Source organism: Crocodylus siamensis, chromosome 7, assembly GCF_052110815.1.
Source record: "Crocodylus siamensis isolate JL-2025a chromosome 7, ASM5211081v1, whole genome shotgun sequence".
NCBI lineage: Eukaryota > Metazoa > Chordata > Crocodylia > Crocodylidae > Crocodylus > Crocodylus siamensis.
In genome coordinates, this window is record NC_143401.1 from 53,597,820 (window position 1) to 53,620,175 (window position 22,356).

Sequence of the window (22,356 nt, forward strand, 5' to 3'; positions counted from 1 at the left end):
CTCTGTTGTACAATACCCCATAAAGTATTCACTGCATATCATCCTATATAGACCTAAGAAAGTATCCAGTGCACACAAATGAAATCTGTATTCAAACTGAATCTTGATAGTCTCCTTTCTAAGCAGTGTAATATTGTTTCAGAAACACCTAGTTCATCATAATGTCACAGCCAGAAAGTTCATGTCCAAATTTTAACTTATTATTCCTGTTTTTACATGAGCTTAAATAATTTTTACCTATTTTACATGTATAGCCTATTTAAAATATATAGTGATCTGTAGAAACAATCATTCACTCCTGTACTAGGCTATTTTTGTAACCATTGCTTGTATTCAATAATAGGTTTGAGAAGATGATTAGTGGTTTGTATTTAGGAGAAATTGTAAGACTCATCCTTCTAAAAATGGCAAAGGAAGGATTACTCTTCAATGGCGAGATATCTACTGCTCTCCGCACCAAAGGCAAGATTGAGACGAAACATGTAGCTGCTATGGAAAAGTATGAGCTTTTATATATTCTTTATTAAAAACCTTGAGGCTTTACTTAAGGACAACTAGATTTCCTTTATTACAGTATAATCAATAAGAGTTTGAAATTGATTGTTGTTGATCTTAGACTATTAATCTTTTCCTCCTCAAAATAAAATTAACAATAGAATAATAGGGGAATACAACAGACCAGATTGGTTTATTTCATTGGTAATGGTAAATGGCAGGTGTTAAGCTAACATTTTAACAAAGTAATGCAATCACAAATGCATTCCACTATTTAAATTCACTGTATTTATTGTGCATCACAAACAGACCTGACCGTGCATGTGGATTTGTAGGGTTGTCTTCAAGTGTTTCAGAAAAGTGGCAGTGTGTGGATTATATTAAGCATGGTAAAGGCCATTGTGTATCTGCACACAGACAACATCACTGAGGACTCTGTTGTGTTGGAAAACACTGGCTCAGCAGTGGTCCAATTTTTGGTGCTTCTGGTTTAAGCATGACAACCACAAAACTGATTGATTTACAATGTTGTTATTTCTAAGGGAAAAGAGTGAAATCAACAGATTAATACTAATCTTTAACACACTATTTTTTCTTGAAATCCATTTAGCGAGTAATCCAAGGGGTACCTTTTTAATGCTAAACTTTAAACCTCTTTTAAAGCAGATGGAGAGTAGTATGTTATTGTTCGTTAAAGCAGATGTTTAGCACTCCAAGTCACTTATTGAAATCCATGGGAACCTTTCCCCTGATATTTATCAGTACTGAAGTTTTATCAGGTCCTCTGAGCTGTTTTACTTTTATATGGTTTGATGGAAGCATTCTTGGGAAGAACCCTAAAAAGTGACAAACAAGTAGGTGAAGCAGCACCCTGTCGGTAGCTAACTTCTGCAGGTGCCATGTAAATAAGATGTGGGGCACCAAGAGATCTGTGGGTACCAGTGGTTTGGGGTATTGCCTAATTGCTTGTAGTCTAAGCCCTTCATCCTTCTGCCAGAAGGATGTGCCATAAAATTTTAGATATGACTATATACTTTTATAATTAGATGGGGGGGAGTTCTGTATACTTTTATAGTTAGGTATTTTATTTTTCTTTGATTTTTGGGATAGATACAAAGATGGTCTCAGCAACACTAAAGAGATCCTAATGGAGCTGGGTCTGTTTCCTTCTGAAGAAGACTGTGTTGCTGTTCAGCATGTCAGCACCATTGTGTCATTTCGCTCAGCAAACCTCTGTGCTGCTGCCTTAGCAGCAATATTGACACGTCTTCGAGAAAATAAAAAGTTAATGAGACTAAGAACTACTGTTGGAATGGATGGAACTTTGTATAAAACACACCCTCAGTAAGTAAGCTTAGAGGAAGTCATGTATCTACCGTAACAGTCACCATTCTGGCTTTTAAAGAGACATATCTGCCTGGCCCATATATCTAGTACCACTTTCATTGTAATGCTGATTGGTGCAGAAGAGTTTTCAGTGGTCTAATGGGTCATGATGGCAAGCAGTAAAAGGAGACATGTTTGTGTTCTGGGGAAACTGTGTTGATGTTGCTAGCTGTGATATTATTTTGTCTGGGATATTCAGAAAATGTTAACAGCACTGCATCTAGGGGAAAAGGCGGAAGCTCACCAGAAGTCTTGTTGAGTGTTTACCTTCCTGTGACTACAGACAGGAGTCACATGTTGGAATTTTCAAGCTAACTTTAGAAAGTAAAATTGGGATAGAATTGTGTCATTATGGAATTAAGTCACACAATAGAGCACCATCCCCTCCAGACTAGAGATGTGTTTAAGTTGAGGAGTTTGGTGTTTTGCAGAGGAGGGTCTGTTTTGCAAGGTTTGGATCAAAATCTACATCTACCATATTACAAATTGTAGAGTCTGATTGTCTCATGTTCTGGTGGAGGTTTGCCTTGCTCTAACCCTTTTCCACTGAGACACAGGGCTTTCCTTTTCTTCACTGCCCTTCCCATTTCCATGCAACAGTGGAGCCATGTTTTCCCCATATTTATAGTAACAGAACTAATACTGCGGAAGTGTCCAGCCCATTCCCCAGATGAGCTTCTGATGTTGCATTTAGCAGATTCAGCTTTTCTTAATTGTCAAGTGTTGCATGCTTATGTGTATGTGCACACATGTATTCCACACAATATTTTGCAAGCATTTAAGAAAAGTGATTTTTCTTCTAGATATGCCAAACGTCTGCATAAGGTTGTGAGGAGACTGGTCCCAAATTGTGACGTTCGGTTTCTTCTCTCTGAGAGTGGCAGTGGGAAGGGGGCAGCAATGGTAACAGCAGTTGCGTACAGACTAGCATCTCAGCGTAAGCACATTGATGAGATTCTAGCATCTTTTAAACTCTCCAAGGAAAATCTTAGAGAAGTGAAAACTAACATGAGGGCAGAACTAGAATATGGCCTGAAGAAAGAAACACAACCCAATGCCACAGTGAAAATGTTACCAACTTATGTCTGTGGAACACCAGATGGGACAGGTAGGTGCCTATGCAAATCATGAAAGAATACGAGGCTATGCAGGAAGGCTGGTCAGCAATTTTTCAGAGGAATATGTTGCTGTCATAAAATGTTTAATAGATTTAAATGTTGCAGGGCAATCTGTTTTTGATGGAATTCTGGTCAATATCTGGCAGTTCTTGAGGAAACCCTGTCTACTAGGTTTCTTGTCAACTTGCGTACCCTGGTCTCGGAAGTCTGTCTGCAGGCGTTTGGGGGGTCTAGCAGCATCTAGCGAGTATAACTTCAGTCTTCCAGGCATCTGGCTGTGGAGAAACTTGCTACCTGAGTTTTCAAGGACTCTGGCTTTGGGGCACCCTGCCAGGTAGCCTTATGGGGAGATATGAAATGGATGCCCTGCTAACTTCATTTTCTTGGCAGCCTGAACTTCCAGAATTGACAGATCTGGTGTAAGTGTCAAGGCAGGCTGCTTCAGTGTTAGGACTTTAGGGGCCAGGCTCTTATTCTGATTTTGATACTTGGCTGGCTGGAAGCTGTTGAAGCCATGGATCACCTGGCTGGATGCTAGGCTTTAGGCAGCTGTAGGAGGTTTGTAAACATTTCAAACAGGTCAAAATGAAATTTTGAAATTCTTGTTCCATAGCAAATGTTTTATTTTTGTGTTTCATGCCGTTTAGGAATGAATATTTTTTTTTTTTTATTTCAGAATTTCTCACAGGACAGGAATTATAGTTCCTTAATCAAAGACCCTGCCAAAGGGTATTTGTTATGCACTGACACTTCTTGGGAAGGTTACATATTCTGAATATGCATGTAATAGCATATTTTGACAAATATCTACTTGAGTATCTAATTGATGGGTGTTTACCATTTTCTTTAAAAATAGTCAAAGAACATTTATTATATATGCTGTGGTATTTACACATGCACTTCTACTCCTTTTGCATACATATGTGTGCAACTAGCAAAGGATCAGAAAGATAAGAAGGGTGGGGGGTAAAGACTTGATATTAGCACCAAGACCAATATTTTAAAGGAAGGAGTACTTAAAGCTAGTACCCTGAATTCATATTTAGGTCTTCTAAAAAATGTGCCTTGATTTCCATTTTCTTTTTTTTTTTCCTCCCCTTCCCCAAATACTGAGTACCTGGCGACTTCTACTTGAGTTTTGTGTAGAGAACACTTAAAGATTTTTCTCAATGTGCGTGATTTCAGAAGATAAACCTAAAAATAATAGTATAGCATGTCATTCCGGAGACAATATTTCTTTGTGGTTGTTTAATGTCATGTGGTGTTTAAAATGCTCAAAGTAACAAATGTGCTTTAACTATTAGAGTATTCTAGGATTATGTATTTATGTTTTCATTTTTCTATTACAGAAAAAGGAAAATTTCTTTCTCTTGATCTTGGTGGAACAAATTTCAGAGTTCTGCTTGTGAAAATTAGAAGTGGGAGAAGAAAATCTGTGAGGATGTACAATAAAATCTTTGCCATTCCTCTGGAAATCATGCAAGGAACAGGAGAAGAGGTAACATCCACACCAATATTGAGCTATCCAAATGGATCACCCTTCATTAAATGTGCATAGGTTTTACCTGTTGTCTCTGTTCTTTCAGCTTTTTGATCACATAGTCCAGTGCATAGCAGATTTTTTGGAGTACATGGGAATTAAGGGTGCTCGACTTCCTCTGGGCTTTACGTTCTCTTTCCCCTGCAGGCAAGCTAGTATTGATAAGGTAAGGACTGCAACAGAAATAAAAGTTGCATGGTTGTACTAGGTCTGATTCCTATTAGAAAACGGCTACATCAGTTTGTTGTGTTTTAACATTATTCCCTGTTCAGATGTTTAACACACACCTTTCTTTTTAATACCTTTTAAAATGCATTTTTCTTACAAGTAAGGATTTCCAAGCTTTAAATAAAATTTTAGTCAAATTTTCTGACTTACGAATGCTCCCGTGTAAAATACAGAGACATTATTTTGTTTCATAGCCTTACTCTGCATTTTGATTATACTTGAATACTTCCCTCCATGACAAAGGGTGGCAAAATTTGGCTTATAACAACTGGAGGCAGAAAGACAGAGCTTGTGAAGGATTCATTCTTCCATTCTTAGAAAAGTGAACCATGATGATGACTCAGTGCCCCTGCACATTTTTAACTGGTCAGGTATCTCATTCTTATTTGCACTTTTTTATTAGTCTAAGAGACACTGATTCCCTAATACTTTGCTGAAGTATGGTATAGACCAAATACATTTTCAATGAGTATATAATTTCACTCCATATTTCACTAGTTGTGGTGCACCACAGGTTAGAGCTGAGCTGTGCTATTCACAGCTAAGGGCTCATCTCTGAATTTTGTTCTGTTAATCAGGTATATCTAATGTTCCTGGATGTGTCCTCTCCCTACATGCTCTGATCTACACTTAAAGCTTCTCTACGTTGCCCTGCTCACTTGGTCCTCCTTAGCATGTGACAGCGACAAAAATGAAGCGATGTAGGTGCCTTAGAGCGCTGCTGAGCACATGTTGAAAGCCACTCTTGAGCTACTAAAAGTTCCTTTTAAGAGAACCACATTGCTTTATTTCTGGGATTTGGTGTGTGAGGAATGTGGGTGAGGTGCTCATCATAGCCACGCTCTAGGACTCTGAATGGAGGTAGGATAGGCAAGCCCCTAAGGCTGTGTAAAACTTAAAAAACCCTCCATATTTAATAGTTATTTTGAATATACTGCTAATTGGAAGTTTCTCATAGGCCTTGACTATAACCAAGAGCACTTTCAATTAAAAGGCAAATTAAAATTACTGAGTAACTGGAAAATAAAAGCAAAAACCATAATGATAGTACAGATTTATAGAATCTGTAAGAACCAGTTTGTTTTGTATTTTCCTGTCACAAGAATTTTCTGTCTTAAAAAAAGAATAAAGATCAGGTATGAGCCCAGCATTGTCCTAATGCTGTCTTTGGTTTATGTTTTAAGCTTGGTGTTTGGTTTTATCTATCAAATAAATCACTTGGTAGCATAAGAATCTTCAAGTATCTTTTATCAAATGATTTGAAGCTTTGCAATATAAATTTATTGACACTGACTCATGATTATTTAGAGTAAATACAATTTTTGCCATGGTTCATCTTCAAATGATAGAGCCAGTGCTGCCCCTCAGTGATGGATGTGGGAAGGGAGTGCCTCTGCATGAAGTAGAGAGAATACTTCAGCTTGTGCTGCCATTGGATTGATAGCTACTTCATAAATAAACCATGGATTAAAGCTGCCAACAGCTGAGCGGCATAGTTTCCTTGTAGCAACTGAGCCTTGAGCACAGCAGCATTTGTCTGATCATCTAGAAGGTATATTTGAAACTGCAGTTGTTTGGCTAGAAAGATGCATTTTACATTTAAAAAAATACACAAAAAAACACGGCTATGTTAAAAGGAGGCTAAAGTGCAAAGTCAAGTACTCAAATTGAAATATTTCAGAATTAAATTTCCTGGGACACCTGATTTCAGGTCCCTTGTTCACACACATCTTTGAAACACTCTAGTTACTATGTGTTTATTTCTCTACTGGACCCCTGCTTCATTCAGTACACAGAATGCCCATCCATTTACATTGGTCATTTTTGGTGCTGTTTTCTTACAGGGAACACTAGTGGGGTGGACAAAAGGTTTTAAGGCAACAGACTGTGAAGGGGAAGATGTTGTTGACATGTTAAGAGAAGCTATTAAACGAAGAAATGTAAGTAATTGTGTTTCTGTTGATTTGGTTTGTTAAAGCAACCCCCCCCTTCCCTTCCCCACCCCTTTAAACGAGGTGATTTCTGTTGCAGGAGTTTGACCTGGATATTGTAGCAGTGGTAAATGACACCGTTGGGACAATGATGACATGTGGCTATGAGGATCCAAACTGTGAAATTGGCCTTATTGCAGGTAAATTATTTGTTAGTACAATTACTGTTTAAATGAAAGCAAATTACTTGTGTGGATCTTGATTTGTACTAGAAAAAATCCTACTATTCAAAGAAGCAGATGAAATCCTACATTTAATAAGAATCACTCATATTTGGTTTGTTTGAGCCAGCTTGTTAACTCAGTGGTAATTGCCTGTGCTGGGATGCAAGAAACTGGGGTTAGTTAATTCTCAATCAGTGTAGCACTGAATGCAGCTATAGGAAATGTGACATGTTTTAGAGTCTCCTCTGTCCTTGTAGACAATCTAAAGCTACAGTTTTGATAGATAAATATGGATACATTGGCATAAGATGAACAAAATATGGCTGACCAAATAGAGAACTATTTTACCAGCATGGGCTGACTAATTTGCAAAATATGATGCAAACATCAACTGCATAATATTTGGCCACTTATTCCATAACTCACCTTCCAACATTCTTTTAATAAGATTTGCAAATAAGGTATTGTTATAATAGAGCTTTGCTCCTCTTAACATGGCATATTGTGTGGGAAAGCTGCTTCAGTTTTGAATGTTTGTGGCTTTCTTCAAACAGCTAGCAGAAAGTTTCTCAATCACAAGCTCTGGTTCTCATGGGGGACTTCAGTCACCCTGACATCTCCTGGGAGGGCAACACAGTAGTGCTCCGGCAATCCAAGAAGCTTTTTGGAGAGTACTGGGGACAACTTCCTGGTGCAAGTGTTGGAGCAGCCAACTAGGGGCCATGTTCTTCTTGACTTGCTGCTCACAAATGGAAGACTTGGTGGGGGATGTAGTAGTGGATGGCAACTTGGGCAGCAGTGACCACAAGATGATTGGGTTCAGGATCCTGAAGAAAGGAATGGTGGAGAGCAGTAGAATAAAGACCCTGGACTTCAGAAAAACAGACTTTGACTCACTCAGGGAACTCATGGGCAGGATCCCCAGGGAAGCCAGACTGAGGGGGAAAGGAGTCCAGGAGAGTTAACTGTACTTCAAAGAAACCTTACTAAGAGTACAGGAACAAACCATCCCAATGTGCAGGAAGGCTAGCAAGTATGGCAGAAGACCAGCTTGGTTTAGCAGGGATCTCTTCAGTAAACTAAATCGCCAAAGAAAGCTTATAAGAAGTGGAAACTTGGACAAATAACTAGGGAAAAATATAAGAGCGTTGCTCCGGCATGCAGGGATGAAGTCAGGAAGGCCGAAGTGCAACTGGAGTTGCAGCTAGCAGGGAATGTGAAGGGTAACAAGAACGGTTTCTACAAGTGTGTTGGTAGCAAAAGGAGGAGGATCAGGGAAAGTGCAGGTTCCTTACTGAATGGTGGAGGGGACCTTGTGACAGGATGCAGAACAGGCTAAAGTGCTCAATGCCTTTTTTTGCCTCCGTCTTCACAGGCAAGGTCTGCTCCCAGACTACTGCAGTGAGCACCACAGCTCAGGGAGGAGGTGAGCAGCCACCAGTGGTGAAAGAACAGATTAGGGACTACTTAGAAAACCTGGATGTGTACAAGTCATGGGGCCAGATGGGATGCACCTGAGAGTGCTGAGGGAGTTGGCTGATGTGATTGCAGAGCCTCGGGCCAATATCTTTGAAAACTCATGGTGATCATGAGATGTCCCAGATGATTGGAAAAGGGCAAACATAGTGCCCATATTTAAGAGAAAGAGAAAAAGTAGTATTCAGGGAGCTACAGACTAGTCAGCCTCACCTCAGTCCCTAGAAAAATCATGGAGCAGATCCTCAAGGAATCCATTTCTAAGCACTTGGAGGAGAAAAAGGTGATAAGGAAGTCGGCATGGATTCACCAGGGGCAAGTCATGCCTGACAAACCTGATTGCCTTCTATGATGTGACTGGCTCTATGCATGCAAGGAGATCGGTGGATGTGGTGTACCTTGATTTTTAGCAAGGCTTTTGATACGATCTCCCACAGCATTCTTGCAGGCAAGCTAAAGAATCATGGGCTGGATGAATGGACTGTCAGGTGGATGGAAAACTGGCTGGAGCGTCAGGCTCAGAGGGCAGTCATCAATGGCTTGATTTGTAGTTGGCAGTCAGTATCAAGTGGAGTCCCCAGGGGTTGGTCCTGGGGTGGGTTTTGTTCAGTGGTTTCATCAGTGACCTGAAAGATGGGATGGAGTGCAACCTCAGCAAGTTTGCAGATGACACCAAGCTGGGGGGAGTAGTAGATAAACTAGAGGGAGAGCTAGTTTCAGAGCGAGTAGTGACCTAAACAAATTGGAGGATTGGGCCAAAAGAAATCTCATGAGGTTCAACAAGGAGAAGTGCAAAGTCCTGCACTTAAGACAGAACAATTCCATGCACCAGTACAGGCTGAGGGCTGATTGGCTGGGCAGTAGCTCTACAGAAAAGGACCTGGGGGTTACAGTGGACAATAAGCTGAATATGAGCCAGCAGTGTGCCATTGATGCCAAGAAGGCTAATGGCATACTGGGCTGCATTTGTAGGTGTGTTGCTGCTTGGTCAAGAGAGGTGATTATTCCCCTCTATTCAGCACTGGTGAGGGCACCTCTGGAGCACTGTGTTCAGTTTTGGGCCCCCCACTATAGAGAAGATGTGGACAAATTGGAGAGAGTCCAGCAGAAAGCAACAAAAATGGTAAGGGGGCTGGGGGACATGACTTATGAGGAAAGACTGAGGGAACTGGGCTTATTTAGTCTAGAGAAGAGAAGACTGAGAAGGGATTTGATAGCAGCCTTCAACTCCTGAAGCGGGGTTCAAAAGAAGATAGAGCTAGACTGTTCTCAGTGGTTGCAGATGACAGAACAAGGAGTAACAGTGTCAAGTTGCAGCAAGGGAAGTTTAGGTTGGATATTAGGAAGAATTTTCTCACTAGGAGGGTAGTAAAACACTGGAACAGGTTCCCCAGAGATGTGGGAGAAGCTCCATCCTTGGATGTTTTCAAAGCCAGGCTAGACAAAGCTTTGGCTGGTATGATCTAGCAGGGGATAGTTCTCCTCTGAGCAGGGGGTTGGACTAGATGACCTCCTGAGATCCCTTCCAACCCTAACTTTCTATGATTCTGTGTTCCAAATAAATAGAAGATTCTACTGGAGAAATCGTTTGTTGAAACTGACTTCTATTAAGATCTGGGGATACCTTTGTAGTTTGGAATCTGGAGAACTAATATTTAGGTATTGTACAGCATAGGTACCATGCATTTCTCCTATGCTTTTCAACTCCTTTACACTTCTGTGACTGAAACCTTGCTGTTTTCTTTTAGGAACAGGCAGCAATGTGTGTTATATGGAAGATATGAAGAATATAGAAGTTGTGGAAGGGAATGAAGGAAAAATGTGTATTAACACAGAGTGGGGAGGTTTCGGTGACAATGGGTGCATTAATAATATCAGAACAAAATATGACAAAGAAGTGGACGAAGGTTCATTAAATCCTGGGAAACAGAGGTAAAGCTGATAGTATTGTCTTTAAGCTATGAATAACCTAATTCATCTTCTTTGAACTAGGCTGGCTATCTTTGTTTACCCTATTTTAAGAAAAGTCATTACAAAATCTATAAAAACTTAATTTGTCCAATTGGTAAATTGTATGGTTCTCCCTCATTCTATATGTTAGGGCTTTTTATTTCTGTCACCACAGCAACAATAACTTACAAAACAGCAAAGCTTAGACATACACATCATCATTGTATGTTGCTCTCCCTATGCTGTTTCATTTAGCTTGTTGGTAGGTTAAAATACTAATTGCTGAATATTTTCTGTACAAGATTAATTATGACAGTTTTGTGATAATGCCCTCTACTCCCTTCCTCTCCTGCCACCTCCCCCAAACGTACAAATCCTGTAAGAAATGAATTAAGGAGGCTGGGTTTTGGTTTGATTGCAGGTACCAATTTATATGAATCACCAAAGTTTGCAGGTAGGGAAGGTTTGGTAAAAATGTTCTTGTTTTGTATGATCCCTGGTTTTAATTGCTATTTTGCATTTAATATTGTGTATTTGTATACTTTCATAATTTTTAAATATGTGAAATATTGCAACTAGCATTTGCATTTGATGTCATTATACCAGATACAGGTATTATGGCTAAACAGCACTGAGTTCAGATAATGGAGTACTTTATTTCTGAATGCTTTTAGGAAGTTAAGCACACGGCATAAATCATACTAAAACACTGACTTGCCATCTATTTTTAAAAATGTTTTTGTAAAATAGGTATGAAAAAATGACCAGTGGAATGTATTTGGGTGAAATAGTGAGGCAAATTCTGATCGACTTAACAAAGCATGGACTTCTGTTTAGAGGTCAGATTTCAGAGACGCTCAGGACAAGAGGAATATTTGAAACAAAATTCCTGTCTCAGATTGAAAGGTAAAGTAATTCATTATATCTTTGTGGTTCCAGTTTTTTAACTGCCATCTGTTTTTGTGAATATAGGTAGATTGCAGTGAGGCAGTGACAATTACTAGCTTAAATGTTGAAGTCCTCACTCAGGACAGTACTCTTGTTCAACTCAATGGAACTTTGTCTGGATAAAAGTAACCACTGTTGAGGTATCCATTTCAATCTTCAAACTTCTTTATGTTTAAATGGCTTCTAATTTGAACCTTACAAGAACATAAGAATGCTGATACAGTGACATCCAGTCACTCAACTTTTATATTGGGAGAATAGTTGAGATGCTGGTCCAGTGATTCTCAACCAGGGTGTCACAGCTAGTTCAGGGACAACTATGAATCAGTTCCCAATCAATGACATCCTTGGAGCAATTTAAGTCTGTCTGCATCCAAAGTAAGTTACTTTTCAGCATAAATTCCATGTCAAATATTACACATTTTAAATAGAAACTCCGGCCCACAGTGATCATCTAAGTGACTGTCCTGGCTTTCATGAAGACTTTCATGCCTGGCCCTGAATTCTTTGTGCTATTAGACAAGCCTCCCTTTCAAAAAAGGTAGAGCATTTTCTGTTAGAGAGGCCTATTACGTTGCTAAATAAAGAAAACAGGGAATTCTGTAATGTTTCTGTAACAATTGAGTGGTTACCGCCGTTCCATCCAACAATGACACCCTGGGTATTCTAGCACCATGAACCTTTCTAGCACCTTACTCAAAAACTTCAGTGAAGCCGTTAAAATACTACTTACTAGTATTAAATACTGGAGTATTAAAAACTCTGGAGTGTGAGTATACAGGAGGATGTGTATTTGTTTTTTCAGTAACTTTTATAGACAGTGAAACAATAAGGTGACTGTCTTGTGAGCCATTAGAAGGAGATTTTTTCAAAGGCACAGATGGTAGTGAGGGGCATACATCTGTTTGACTTTCAAGGAGAATTAGGTGCTCAACTACTTTGTGCCTTTGAAAATCTACCTCATCACAACAGAAACAAAATTTAGGTGTGGGGTTGCATGAGATCATACCTCAAAATATAGAAGTGTTTAGATCTGGAGACTTGGTTAAAATGTATCTCTGAGAATTTGGTTTCATTTGTAAAACTGAAAATCCTGAAATGTATATAGTATCCCCTAACTGTAAGCTGTTGTATGTGTTTGCATGAACACAGTGACCGGCTAGCCCTTCTTCAGGTCAGAAGAATTCTGCAGCAACTTGGACTGGACAGCACTTGTGACGACAGCATTATTGTGAAGGAGGTGTGTGGTGCTGTTTCAAGGAGAGCAGCCCAACTCTGTGGGGCAGGACTGGCTGCGGTAGTAGAGAAGAAGAGAGAAAACAGAGGCGTAGAGCACTTGAAAATCACTGTTGGAGTGGATGGGACTTTATACAAGTTACATCCACAGTGAGTACCCTGTGTCTACTTTCATTAGTTCTGGCTTAATTCTGACCAGTATTCAGTATTCTCTTTTGATGATAGATAGTGAAAGAATATCACCCAGAAATGATCATGTATTCCTGAAGCTGACGCTGCTTTTGCTTGGATTTAGAATCCAATGCAGAACCTTTCTGTATTGTGCTTTTATTCAAAACTGCCAGGTTGAGGAAAGGGAAACTTACTGTTTTGTGATGGTTGCTTCTGAGTTAAACATAAGAGGTTATTTTAGTCTTGTAGGAAACTACACAATTTCTTTCTTTAGTTGTATGTATTTGGAGACTATACTAAATCTTTTACATGCCGGGTGTAAGGGCTTGGTGCCAAGAGCTAATTTAATGTCAATGCTAAATAATAATGAAATAAAAGGAGGCCTCAAGTGCCTCTACACTAATGCTCGTAGTATGGGGAGTAAACAGGAGGAACTGTGCCTCTTGATTGCGAGTAAGAACCTAGACTTAGTAGAGCTCAAAGAAACCTGGTGGGACCCTACCTATGACTAAGCAGCGGGCATTTGGGAATACACCCTATATAGAAGAAACAGGACAGAGAGGAAAGGTGGGGGGTGTTGCGGTCTATGTCAAAGAGCACCTCACATCATCAAGCATTAGCTTTGGGTTAGAGGAAGGTTGGGCAGAGACACTATGGGTCAAACTACAAGGGGGACATGGCAAAAGGGACCTTACGGTGGGTGTCTAATACAGACCACCCTAGCAGGGGGAAGAGCTGGACCGGGACTTCTCCGGTCAGCTTATGGAGGCCGTTAGGTCAAGGGATGTTATTGCCATGGGTGACCTAAACTACCCAGACATTCGCTGAGAGGAGCAGACAGCCAGGTCTGACCGCTCGCATAGGTTTCTGGCTGTATTACAGGACCTTCACCTTATCCAGGAAGTGCACAGCCCCACGAGGGGCAACGCCTTGCTGGACCTGGTCCTGGCCATGGGGGATGACCTGGTGAGGGGACTGCAGGTTCTTGCCCACCTGGGCAATAGTGATCATCACCTGCTGGATTTCACTATCCAACGCAGGGTGTCAAGGGCTTATACCAAGGCTAATGCCTTTGACTTCAGAAGGGCCAACTTCAACAAGCTTAGGAGACTAGTGGAGAAGGCACTGAGGGCCCAGAAGGTAGAGGAGATGGGAGTCCACGAGGGATGGTTATACCTTAAGGGGGCGATCCTCCAGGCCCAAGGGATAACAGTCCCTGAGAGAAGCAAGGGGAGTGGGGGGGTAAGAGTGCTCAGAACTCCCTTGGCTCAGCACGGGCATTCAGCAATGCTTGAGGACTGAAAAATGGGTGTACAACCAGTGGAAGGGAGGAGCTATCGCCAAGGAGGAGTACTCCTTGGCCCGTGAGTGTAGGAGGGCTATTAGGAAGGCCAGGGCAGAGATGGAACTCAGGCTAGCGTCCAGGTTTAAGGACAACAAAGTCCTTTTTCAAGTACATTGGGAGCAAAAAGAGGGCACCAGGCAGTGTAGGGCACCTGCAAGATGCAAACGGCAATCTTGTGGCTACGTCAGACAAGAAAATTGATATTTTTAACAGTTTCTTTGCCTCTGTTTTCTTGAACAGGGACCAGGACATCCCACATACCAGAGGTAGGGACAATCTTGGGGATAGCTCTGTCAGGCCTTCAGTCAGCGCAGATGTAGTTGGGGATCTTCTGGAAGGGCTGGACATTTCTAAATCTGCAGGTCCAAATGCCCTCCACCCAAGGGTGCTGAGGGAGCTGGCAGGGGTCATTGTGGAACCCTTGGCCCAGCTGTATGAGCATTCGTGGTCATCTGGCCAGGTGCCAGCGGATTGGAAACTGGCTACTGTGGTCCCAATTTTCAAGGAAGGGAGGAGGGAGGACCCAGGTAACTATAGGCCTATAAGCCTCACCTCAGTGCTCGGGAAGATCTTGGAGAGAATCATCAAGGAGCACATCTGTGGGGGCCAGCAGGGGAGATCATGCTCAGGGGCAATCAGCATGGGTTCATCAAAGGCAGGTCCTGCCTGATCAACCTGGTTGCCTTTTATGACCAGGTGACTAAATCCTTGGATGATGGTGTTGCCGTGGACGTAGTCTTTCTAGACTTTAAGAAGGCCTTTGACACTGTCCCTCACACCATCCTCATCAATAAATTAAGTGACTGTGGCATTGATGCCTACACAGTTGAATGGGTAAAAAACTGGCTGATGGGGTGCACCCAGAGAGTAGTGGTGGATGGGTCGTACTCAACCTGGTGAGATGTGAGCAGTGGGGTACCCCACGGCTCAGTCTTCAGGCCCGCACTGTTTAACATCTTCATCAGCGACTTGGACGAGGGGGTGGAAAGCACACTGTCCAAGTTTGCTGATGACACTAAGATGTAGAGTAGGGTGAGGTGGACACACTTGAAGGGAGAGAGAAGCTGCAAATAGATTTAGACAGACTACAAAAGTGGGCAGATGAGAGTAGATTGGGATTCAACACAGATAAATGCAGGGTGCTGCACCTTGGGAGAAGGAATCCACAGCATACATACAAGCTGGGGAGTTCCCCTCTTGAAAACACAGAGGCAGGAAGGGATCTTGGAGTCATTATTGACTCCAAGATGAACATGAGCCGCCAATGCCAGACTGCAGCCAGCAAGGCCAGCCATACCTTGTCATGCATCCAAAGACGCATCTCAAGCTGGTCCAGAGAGGTGATACTCCCCCTCTGTACGACTTTGGTCAGGCTGCAGTTGGAGTACTGCGTCCAGTACTGGGGGCTGCACTTCAAAAGGGATGTGGCCAACTTGGAGAGGGTTCAGAGGAGAACCACCCACTTGGTGAGAAGGCAGCAGGACAGGCCCTATGAGAAGAGACTGAGGGACCTGAACCTGTTCAGCCTTGGCAGGAGGAGGCTGAGGGGGGACCTGGTGGCTGCCTACAAACTCATCAGGGGAGATCAACAACAAATAGGTAGAGCCCTTTTCTCCCCAGCACCACCTGGGGTGACAGGGAACAATGGTAATAAGCTGATGGAGAGTAGGTTTAGGTTAGAGATCAGGAGGCAATATTTTACAGTTTGGGTGGCCAAAATCTGGAACCAACTTCCCAGGGAAGTGGTCCTTGCCCCTACCTTGGGCAAATTCAAGAGGAGGTTGGATGATCACCTGTCTGGGGTCTTGTGAACCCAGCATTCATACCTGCCTGTGGCAGGGGGTCAGGCTAGATGATCTGCTCAGGCCCCTCCTGACCCTAACTACTATGGAAAGTGTATTTCTCAGCTCATGCAATTACAGAAAGCAAGCATTATTGCTGTATTTAGCAAGCAAACTGGTATACCCTGGCTAAGCAAACAGTTTGTCACTTTTTGGTTCATTTAACAATTCTAGGCCCCCTTACATTTCCTTTTTTTTGGTCTTTTGAATGCTTAACATGTATTAAAATTCCAGCTGTGTTGTTGCTTCAAATTGAGAGGTGCTATTGGTGGGTTAATCTGAAGTGGGTTTCAACAAAGTTGAATGTAAGAATTGTTCTCAGTGGTGGCAGATGACAGAACAAGGAGCAACGGTGTCAAGTTGCTTGCAGCAAAGGAAGTTTAGGCTGGATATTAGGACAAATTTTCACACTAGGAGGGTAGTAAAACACTGGAACAGGTTCCCCAGAGATGTGGTAGAAGCTCCATCTGAACAAACTTCATAAACATTATGTAGCTTGTCCCAATTCTGTTCTAGCTGCCCATGCAGCTCTGCCAGGCTTTCCTTAGTGAAGCTGGGGAGTCTGTGAAATAGGTATCACTGCAAGGAGTGAGGTATTCTTCCTTTTTTTGGTCCTTACCACCCTGTCCTCATTGCAATCACAGTTTTATGCTTCTCTCAGGGGATCACTTCAGTTGGAAACATGACAGATTGGCCAACTATGCTGTACTTTAAACTAGCAAAGGGGAGACTTCATGCTGAAAACCTCTGTCCTGGAAGAAGCCTTTTACTGGTTCAAAATTAACTTTTTGCTTATTGGATGACTTTTAGATCTTTAACATATTAATGATGGCTTTAGCCAAATCTTTCCCAAAGGGGTGTGCGGCTTTGTTGAAATGGAATGTCACCTAGGTATTTGAAGTTGCATCTATGTTGCATAAATAAGATCTAGCCATGGTAGAGGAAGACGTAGAATTAGCTACCAGTGTAGGTACATGAGAAGACCTTCCATGTGGAAGAGAGATTGCCTGTCATCCATAACAGCTTCTAAAGCAGGGGGCTTCTCTGACATCACAATGGAAGAACTGAAGGTAGGAAAACAGGAAAAAAACATGATAGAAAGTACGGGGAAGGTTTCTTGCTTTTATTATGCTGCTAAAATGTTTCCTAATTAACATCAGTTCTTTACACATTTTTATATGGAGGCACTTTTAGTTGTTACTTCTCAACGTCCAAGCTTAAATATAGGATAAAGAATCTTTTCATAGTTCTAACTTTTCTTTCATTATCCCTTCTTCCTTTCTCTTTTCCTTTTGCTGTTTAATTCTGAATAGACTTCAGTATAAATTCTTGCACTCTATTTCTTATTAGCACTATAATCAGAATCACTGGGATTGAAGAAACCATTACTCCTTATTTATTTATTTATTTCAAAAAAACACTTCAGTAAGCTGGCCTAACAAGCATCTGAACTTCTGCACTCACTGTTGCACCATGTTGAACAGACAGACTCCAGAAAGATACAATAAGTGTGATGGCACAGATGGCATGAGTCTGTTAGTTCCACCAAAGGCTGTAGATTTTCTTAATACAAAGGAACTCAGTGTTGTCTCCTGCTTGTTGGAGAGTCATTAGAATGAATGCTTCCCCTTTCTTCAAACTTCTGTAAAAGCCAGAAGACTTTCGGAAGGATAAAAGTGAAGTATGGTCTCTCAGGAAAAATGGGTCAATCTTTTCACCTTCTCATTGGATGCAGGAATTTGTTTCTGTTTCCTGTTGGTGACTAAATATATTGAAGGGAGAAGGAAAGGAAGAACCCATGGAAGATGACTATGATTGACTGGGCTGTTAGGTTTGGTTTGGCCTCTTGTTTGTAAGCAAGTATACATAATATAATGAATACAAATAATTACTGCATACATTACAAAATGGTTGGTAAAGTGTTGTTTTGTTTTTTTTTTACTTCAAGTTTTTCTAGGATCTTACGGGAAACAGTGAAAGAGCTGGCACCTCAGTGTGACGTGACTTTTATGCTGTCTGAAGATGGCAGTGGGAAGGGAGCTGCCCTCATTACTGCTGTCGCAAAAAGATTGCATAGTGTTGGAGAAAATTAAAAGAAAGTCATGTTTAATTAGACCTGTACATGCATATTAGAGATTGGCTGAATGATCACACAAAATAACTTGGCCAGAGACCAATAGGAAGCATCTGTTATTTTGATAGCAGCCAAACGTTGAACAGTCATTAATGTCACTATAATTTGTTTGTGCATTTCTGTTGATAGTTTGCACTATGTTGGGATACAGCAAAAATAGTTAGCACTGCAATATCACATAATACAATACCACAAACCATGTAAATGTAATATTTTTCCAAACTCGTGTTCAAAATGTTTAAACCACTGTTCCCACAAATGTTACCATGTTGTGAATTTCCCATTGCTTTTCAGTATTATTATTTGTTTTAGTCATTACATGGTCTGGCTCAGTGGATATCAAGATCTTAGTGTAGCACATCTCTAGTAAGCATGTTTTTTCTGTGTTCCAGTATATTTTATAATGGATCTGTAAAATGGAATAAATTAATGGACCTTTTTATATTAAAGTTGTATTACTTTTTTCATTATATTGTTTATAAAACTTCACTTACATTGGACATGGTTAGCAGCTGGGTGTAATGGACAAAAACAGATTCCTCAAAATATATTTAATGAATAAGTAAGGCAGATGACAAAACTAGTGCACCTGTTGCTTACATTAGCAAATAGTCATTTTATACAGTATTTTTCTGTGAGAAATGGGCAGCAATGTGTGGCAACTTCCAGATGCCCAGAAAATAATCAGCATGTTGGGTGTGACTGAAAAATTGCATCCTGACTTAGTAATTCCAAAATGAGAGATGTGGAACAATAGTATGACGCAAAAGGAGAATATCTGTTCTACACCCAGCTACTTCCATGTTCTTTTACTACTCCTTTCACATACATTCCTGTGCCACTGGGCTGTAACACACGTGGTATAGGATCTTGGGTGTGTCAGTAATGACTGTCATGTACTGTATTAAATAATTTACTTTGTGCTAACAATAATCGAAAGTTTGAAGTAAGTTTGAAGAGTTAAATTTAGCACCAGTGAATTCAGTTTTAAGGTATACCCCTGATTTACATTTTCACTGGGAATATATGATGAAACTGCAGAATGTATGAAAAAATAAAAATTTCAAAACTGTTTTCTGGGCTGGTTTTTTTTACTTGCTAAAGCTTTCTTTGTATTTGAGGTAACTGGAGAGAGTAATTAAGAAGGGACTAGTTATGTAATCATATTGCAAGCAGGCAAAAGTGAGTTTACATTTATTTTCCTCGGAGGCACACTTGGGCAGCATTGTGCTCTGGCCAGTGGTGGTGCTGTGCTGTTGGTGCCAGTGCCTTAGCCCACCTCAAGCTATGGTGGCTGTTTTGCATCTTCTCCCTTCCTAGTAAAAGGTGGCACCTAATGCTGCTGTCTCAGTCTCTCCATCCCAGTTACACTACTTATTTTCATTAAAGTTTCTTCAGATTTAGTAATACCACTTGAACAGATTGTCACAGGAAATACGGTCTCATCACAGAAAATGAAACTTCCTAAATAAAATAACAAGTTTGAATGATTTTACTCCAAGTCATAAAGCAGTCTAAATCCTGTGGTGATGAAGATCTTAGAAGGGTATGAAGGGTTGACTACTTCGGGAAATAGGCTGAAACAGCAGTTTCACATGGACTTCCTGTATAGGCAATCTTCATTCTACATTAAAGATATCTTTTTAGTCCACTTTGGAAGTGAGTGACCTGAACTGCAAAAATACAGTAGTGCAGAATAAGAACTGTCCACATGGGGGGGTGGGGGGCGGGGAAGAAGTGTGAAATAGCCATTGCCTCTTAAATTCATCCTTTGGTTTATTTTGCCATAGCATCCCTATGTAGACAACATCTGCTGGCTCAACAGTATCCTGGTTACATGTGAAAAATGGGATGAATCTTGGATTTTAATTAGTTTTGTATCCAAATACCAGTAGTTTGCAGGCTATTGAAGCTAAAGCAAGGCTTAATACCTGTGAAAAAGAGAGATGGCCACAGCGGCCAAATTCTGATGCCTTACTGCTCCCAGAGACGAAGGAAGGAACACTTTTCCCGCTGTTAGGGAGAGTATTACCATATTGACCTTGCAATGCTGGGACCTAGTAATTTGGGTAGAAGGTCCTGTAAGGTCCCCTATGCAAACAGGGGCTTCAACTAGTGTTTATCCCCCAGAGTGAAAAGAATACTTTTGTGAGAAGTAGAATGTGTTCTAGGCCATGTATACTGGCCCCAAAATGCAGAGGAGGTCATAGTTACCACTGGAGAAAGAAGGTACTGGGTTCCTATCACCACTGTTGGGGGAGAGATTCTGTACATTTCCCTGAGAGGTGAGTATGATCTATTGGTAGATAGTGCAAATTCTGTAGGTTTTAAGAGTTTTATAGAGCTGCTGTTTTATTCTGATAACATTGATTTCATTAAAATATGTAGACTATAAATGTTTTTTCTGTAAAATGACCCATATTTTATATCTATTTTAAGATCAGACAATCTGTCCAATTCTTTAAAGATGTTACTAAAGATATGTATTTTGGCAACGGCATGCTACTTTGTGGAACCAGGGTCTAAAGATTGTTCTACACCAGTGCTTCTCAACTAGGGTGCTGCAGCACCCAGGAGTGCCATGAAATCCTTTCAAGAGTGCCACAAGCCAAGCACTGTTAGATGAATAACACCTATGCTTGATTCTCCAGATAAACTCCAGAATTTCAAATGGGAATCCACAGTGTAAAAGCACTGTCCTGTTATGATCTTTGAGTTCTCCGTAATAGAAGAATTTCTCTATTACTGGTGTTTTTCCAGTGAAGAAATTAATAGATTAGCTGCTATTTTCTGAAGGGTGCCTTGAGTCTACAAAGGTTGAGGACCACTAATCTACACATCTGGGGGCTATTACAGTTTAATTGATACAAGGGGTTTGCAGCAATTTAACTCTTTAACTTTAAGTTAAGACTATTCAATTCTGCTTTAGCTTACTTTATTTTCCAGAAAGACTTATTTGGAGCAAAGCAACTTATACCTCACCCACAGATTATTCTTTTCAGCAACAAGCTAGGCCAACTTGCATTGTGAGTGTTATGGAAGCTGATTATGTGATCATAAAATGCTGCACACAAAGTAAATGCGAGTCATTGTATGAGGATATTTTAAAAAGCCAAGGGCATTGTTTTAGTCCACATTTATTCGAATCTTAATGTAAACAATCAGAAAACAGTGAATTCAGGCACAACTCGTACAGATACATTTAACACATCAGTGGAACAATGAGATGTTATGGAAGCAGTGGAGGCTGCTACTTTGTGAAAGAAGGTGAGAAGGCATGGGTTAATCCTTCCTTGGCTACAGGGAGCGGAGTTGGTACTTCCATTAATTTCCCAGAATGCTGGTTAGTATTTAGAATCTGTACACTGTCACTCTCAGCTTCGCCTACAACATTTGTGTCTCTCTAAACAGCTAATGAAATATTACATAATGCATGATAATGCAAACATAAATCATGCACAGAATGTTGCACGTGCATATTTTAAGCAGTTGCACTAGATCCTTTTTATGCATGTCATACGTGGCCTGGCATTCTTTTAGCTAGGATTCTAAGAATAAAAATGTTGGATGTTACCCAACATATAGTTCACTGGAAAAAAAAATACAGATTAGGAATTGATTGTGTGAGCATGGCAACAGTCTTTAAATAAAATGACACACTTCTATTGGTATATTTTGTGGCTTATTTGCACTTTCTTTTGTCTATATTTTTGTGATGGTGTCTTTTATGGTTTTCTTTAATGCAACTTCCTTCCAATTAATAAAGTCTTAATGGTTCTGAAACTGGCAGGGTTTTTTTTTCTTTTTTCTTGAATATGGAAAAACTGGAAAAGATCTAAGTTTATGGGCTAACAGCAGAAGGTTGGATGAGTTCTAAGTCACAGGCTTAATGTAGACTGGATGATCATAATTAAGCCTTCAGGCCTTGGTGTATATATAGCTCTAAAAGAAAGTTTCATTCACTGGCATTCTTTCTGTTGAATCTAGGTTTGTTGGCTTCAAAAGGTTTATTATAGCACTTGCTCCTGATTTTTACTTATTTTGAAATTCAGAGTAAATGATAAAACAGTTTACTATTGAGGTGTTTCCCTTATGTCACTATGGTAAGGTTGACAAATAGGTATAAGATCACTTGTAAATCTTTCAGAAATCCCTGATTACTGAAACTCTGAATGGCTTTTTATGATAAGTTTGTTTTATATAAGAGGAGAGGAACAGTGTCAAAGTTTAGGGCCCCAAAACCAAATACAAGAAAAATGTTTTTTTCATTATTTGTTTCTTTATACTTCACATTTTGGGGATGATTTAAACATTCTCAGGCAGTGCTAGGAGC

General features: G+C 40.5%; 1 protein-coding gene across 2 annotated transcripts in view; it reads left to right on the forward strand.

The window, feature by feature from the left end:
* LOC149859808 (hexokinase HKDC1) overlaps positions 1-19,095 on the forward strand; it is a 56,237-nt gene extending 37,142 nt beyond the window's left edge. For both annotated transcript variants that reach the window (XM_090058032.1, XM_090058033.1), the window contains 11 exons: positions 344-499; positions 1,606-1,839; positions 2,685-2,989; positions 4,349-4,497; positions 4,586-4,705; positions 6,612-6,707; positions 6,799-6,898; positions 10,147-10,330; positions 11,099-11,254; positions 12,449-12,682; positions 17,838-19,095. In XM_090058032.1, coding sequence (XP_089914158.1) covers positions 344-499; positions 1,606-1,839; positions 2,685-2,989; positions 4,349-4,497; positions 4,586-4,705; positions 6,612-6,707; positions 6,799-6,898; positions 10,147-10,330; positions 11,099-11,254; positions 12,449-12,682; positions 17,838-17,982 — 1,879 coding nt within the window. In that variant the 3' untranslated portion in view covers positions 17,983-19,095. The remainder of the gene's footprint in view (positions 1-343; positions 500-1,605; positions 1,840-2,684; positions 2,990-4,348; positions 4,498-4,585; positions 4,706-6,611; positions 6,708-6,798; positions 6,899-10,146; positions 10,331-11,098; positions 11,255-12,448; positions 12,683-17,837) is intronic.
* The last annotated feature ends 3,261 nt before the right edge of the window (positions 19,096-22,356 follow it).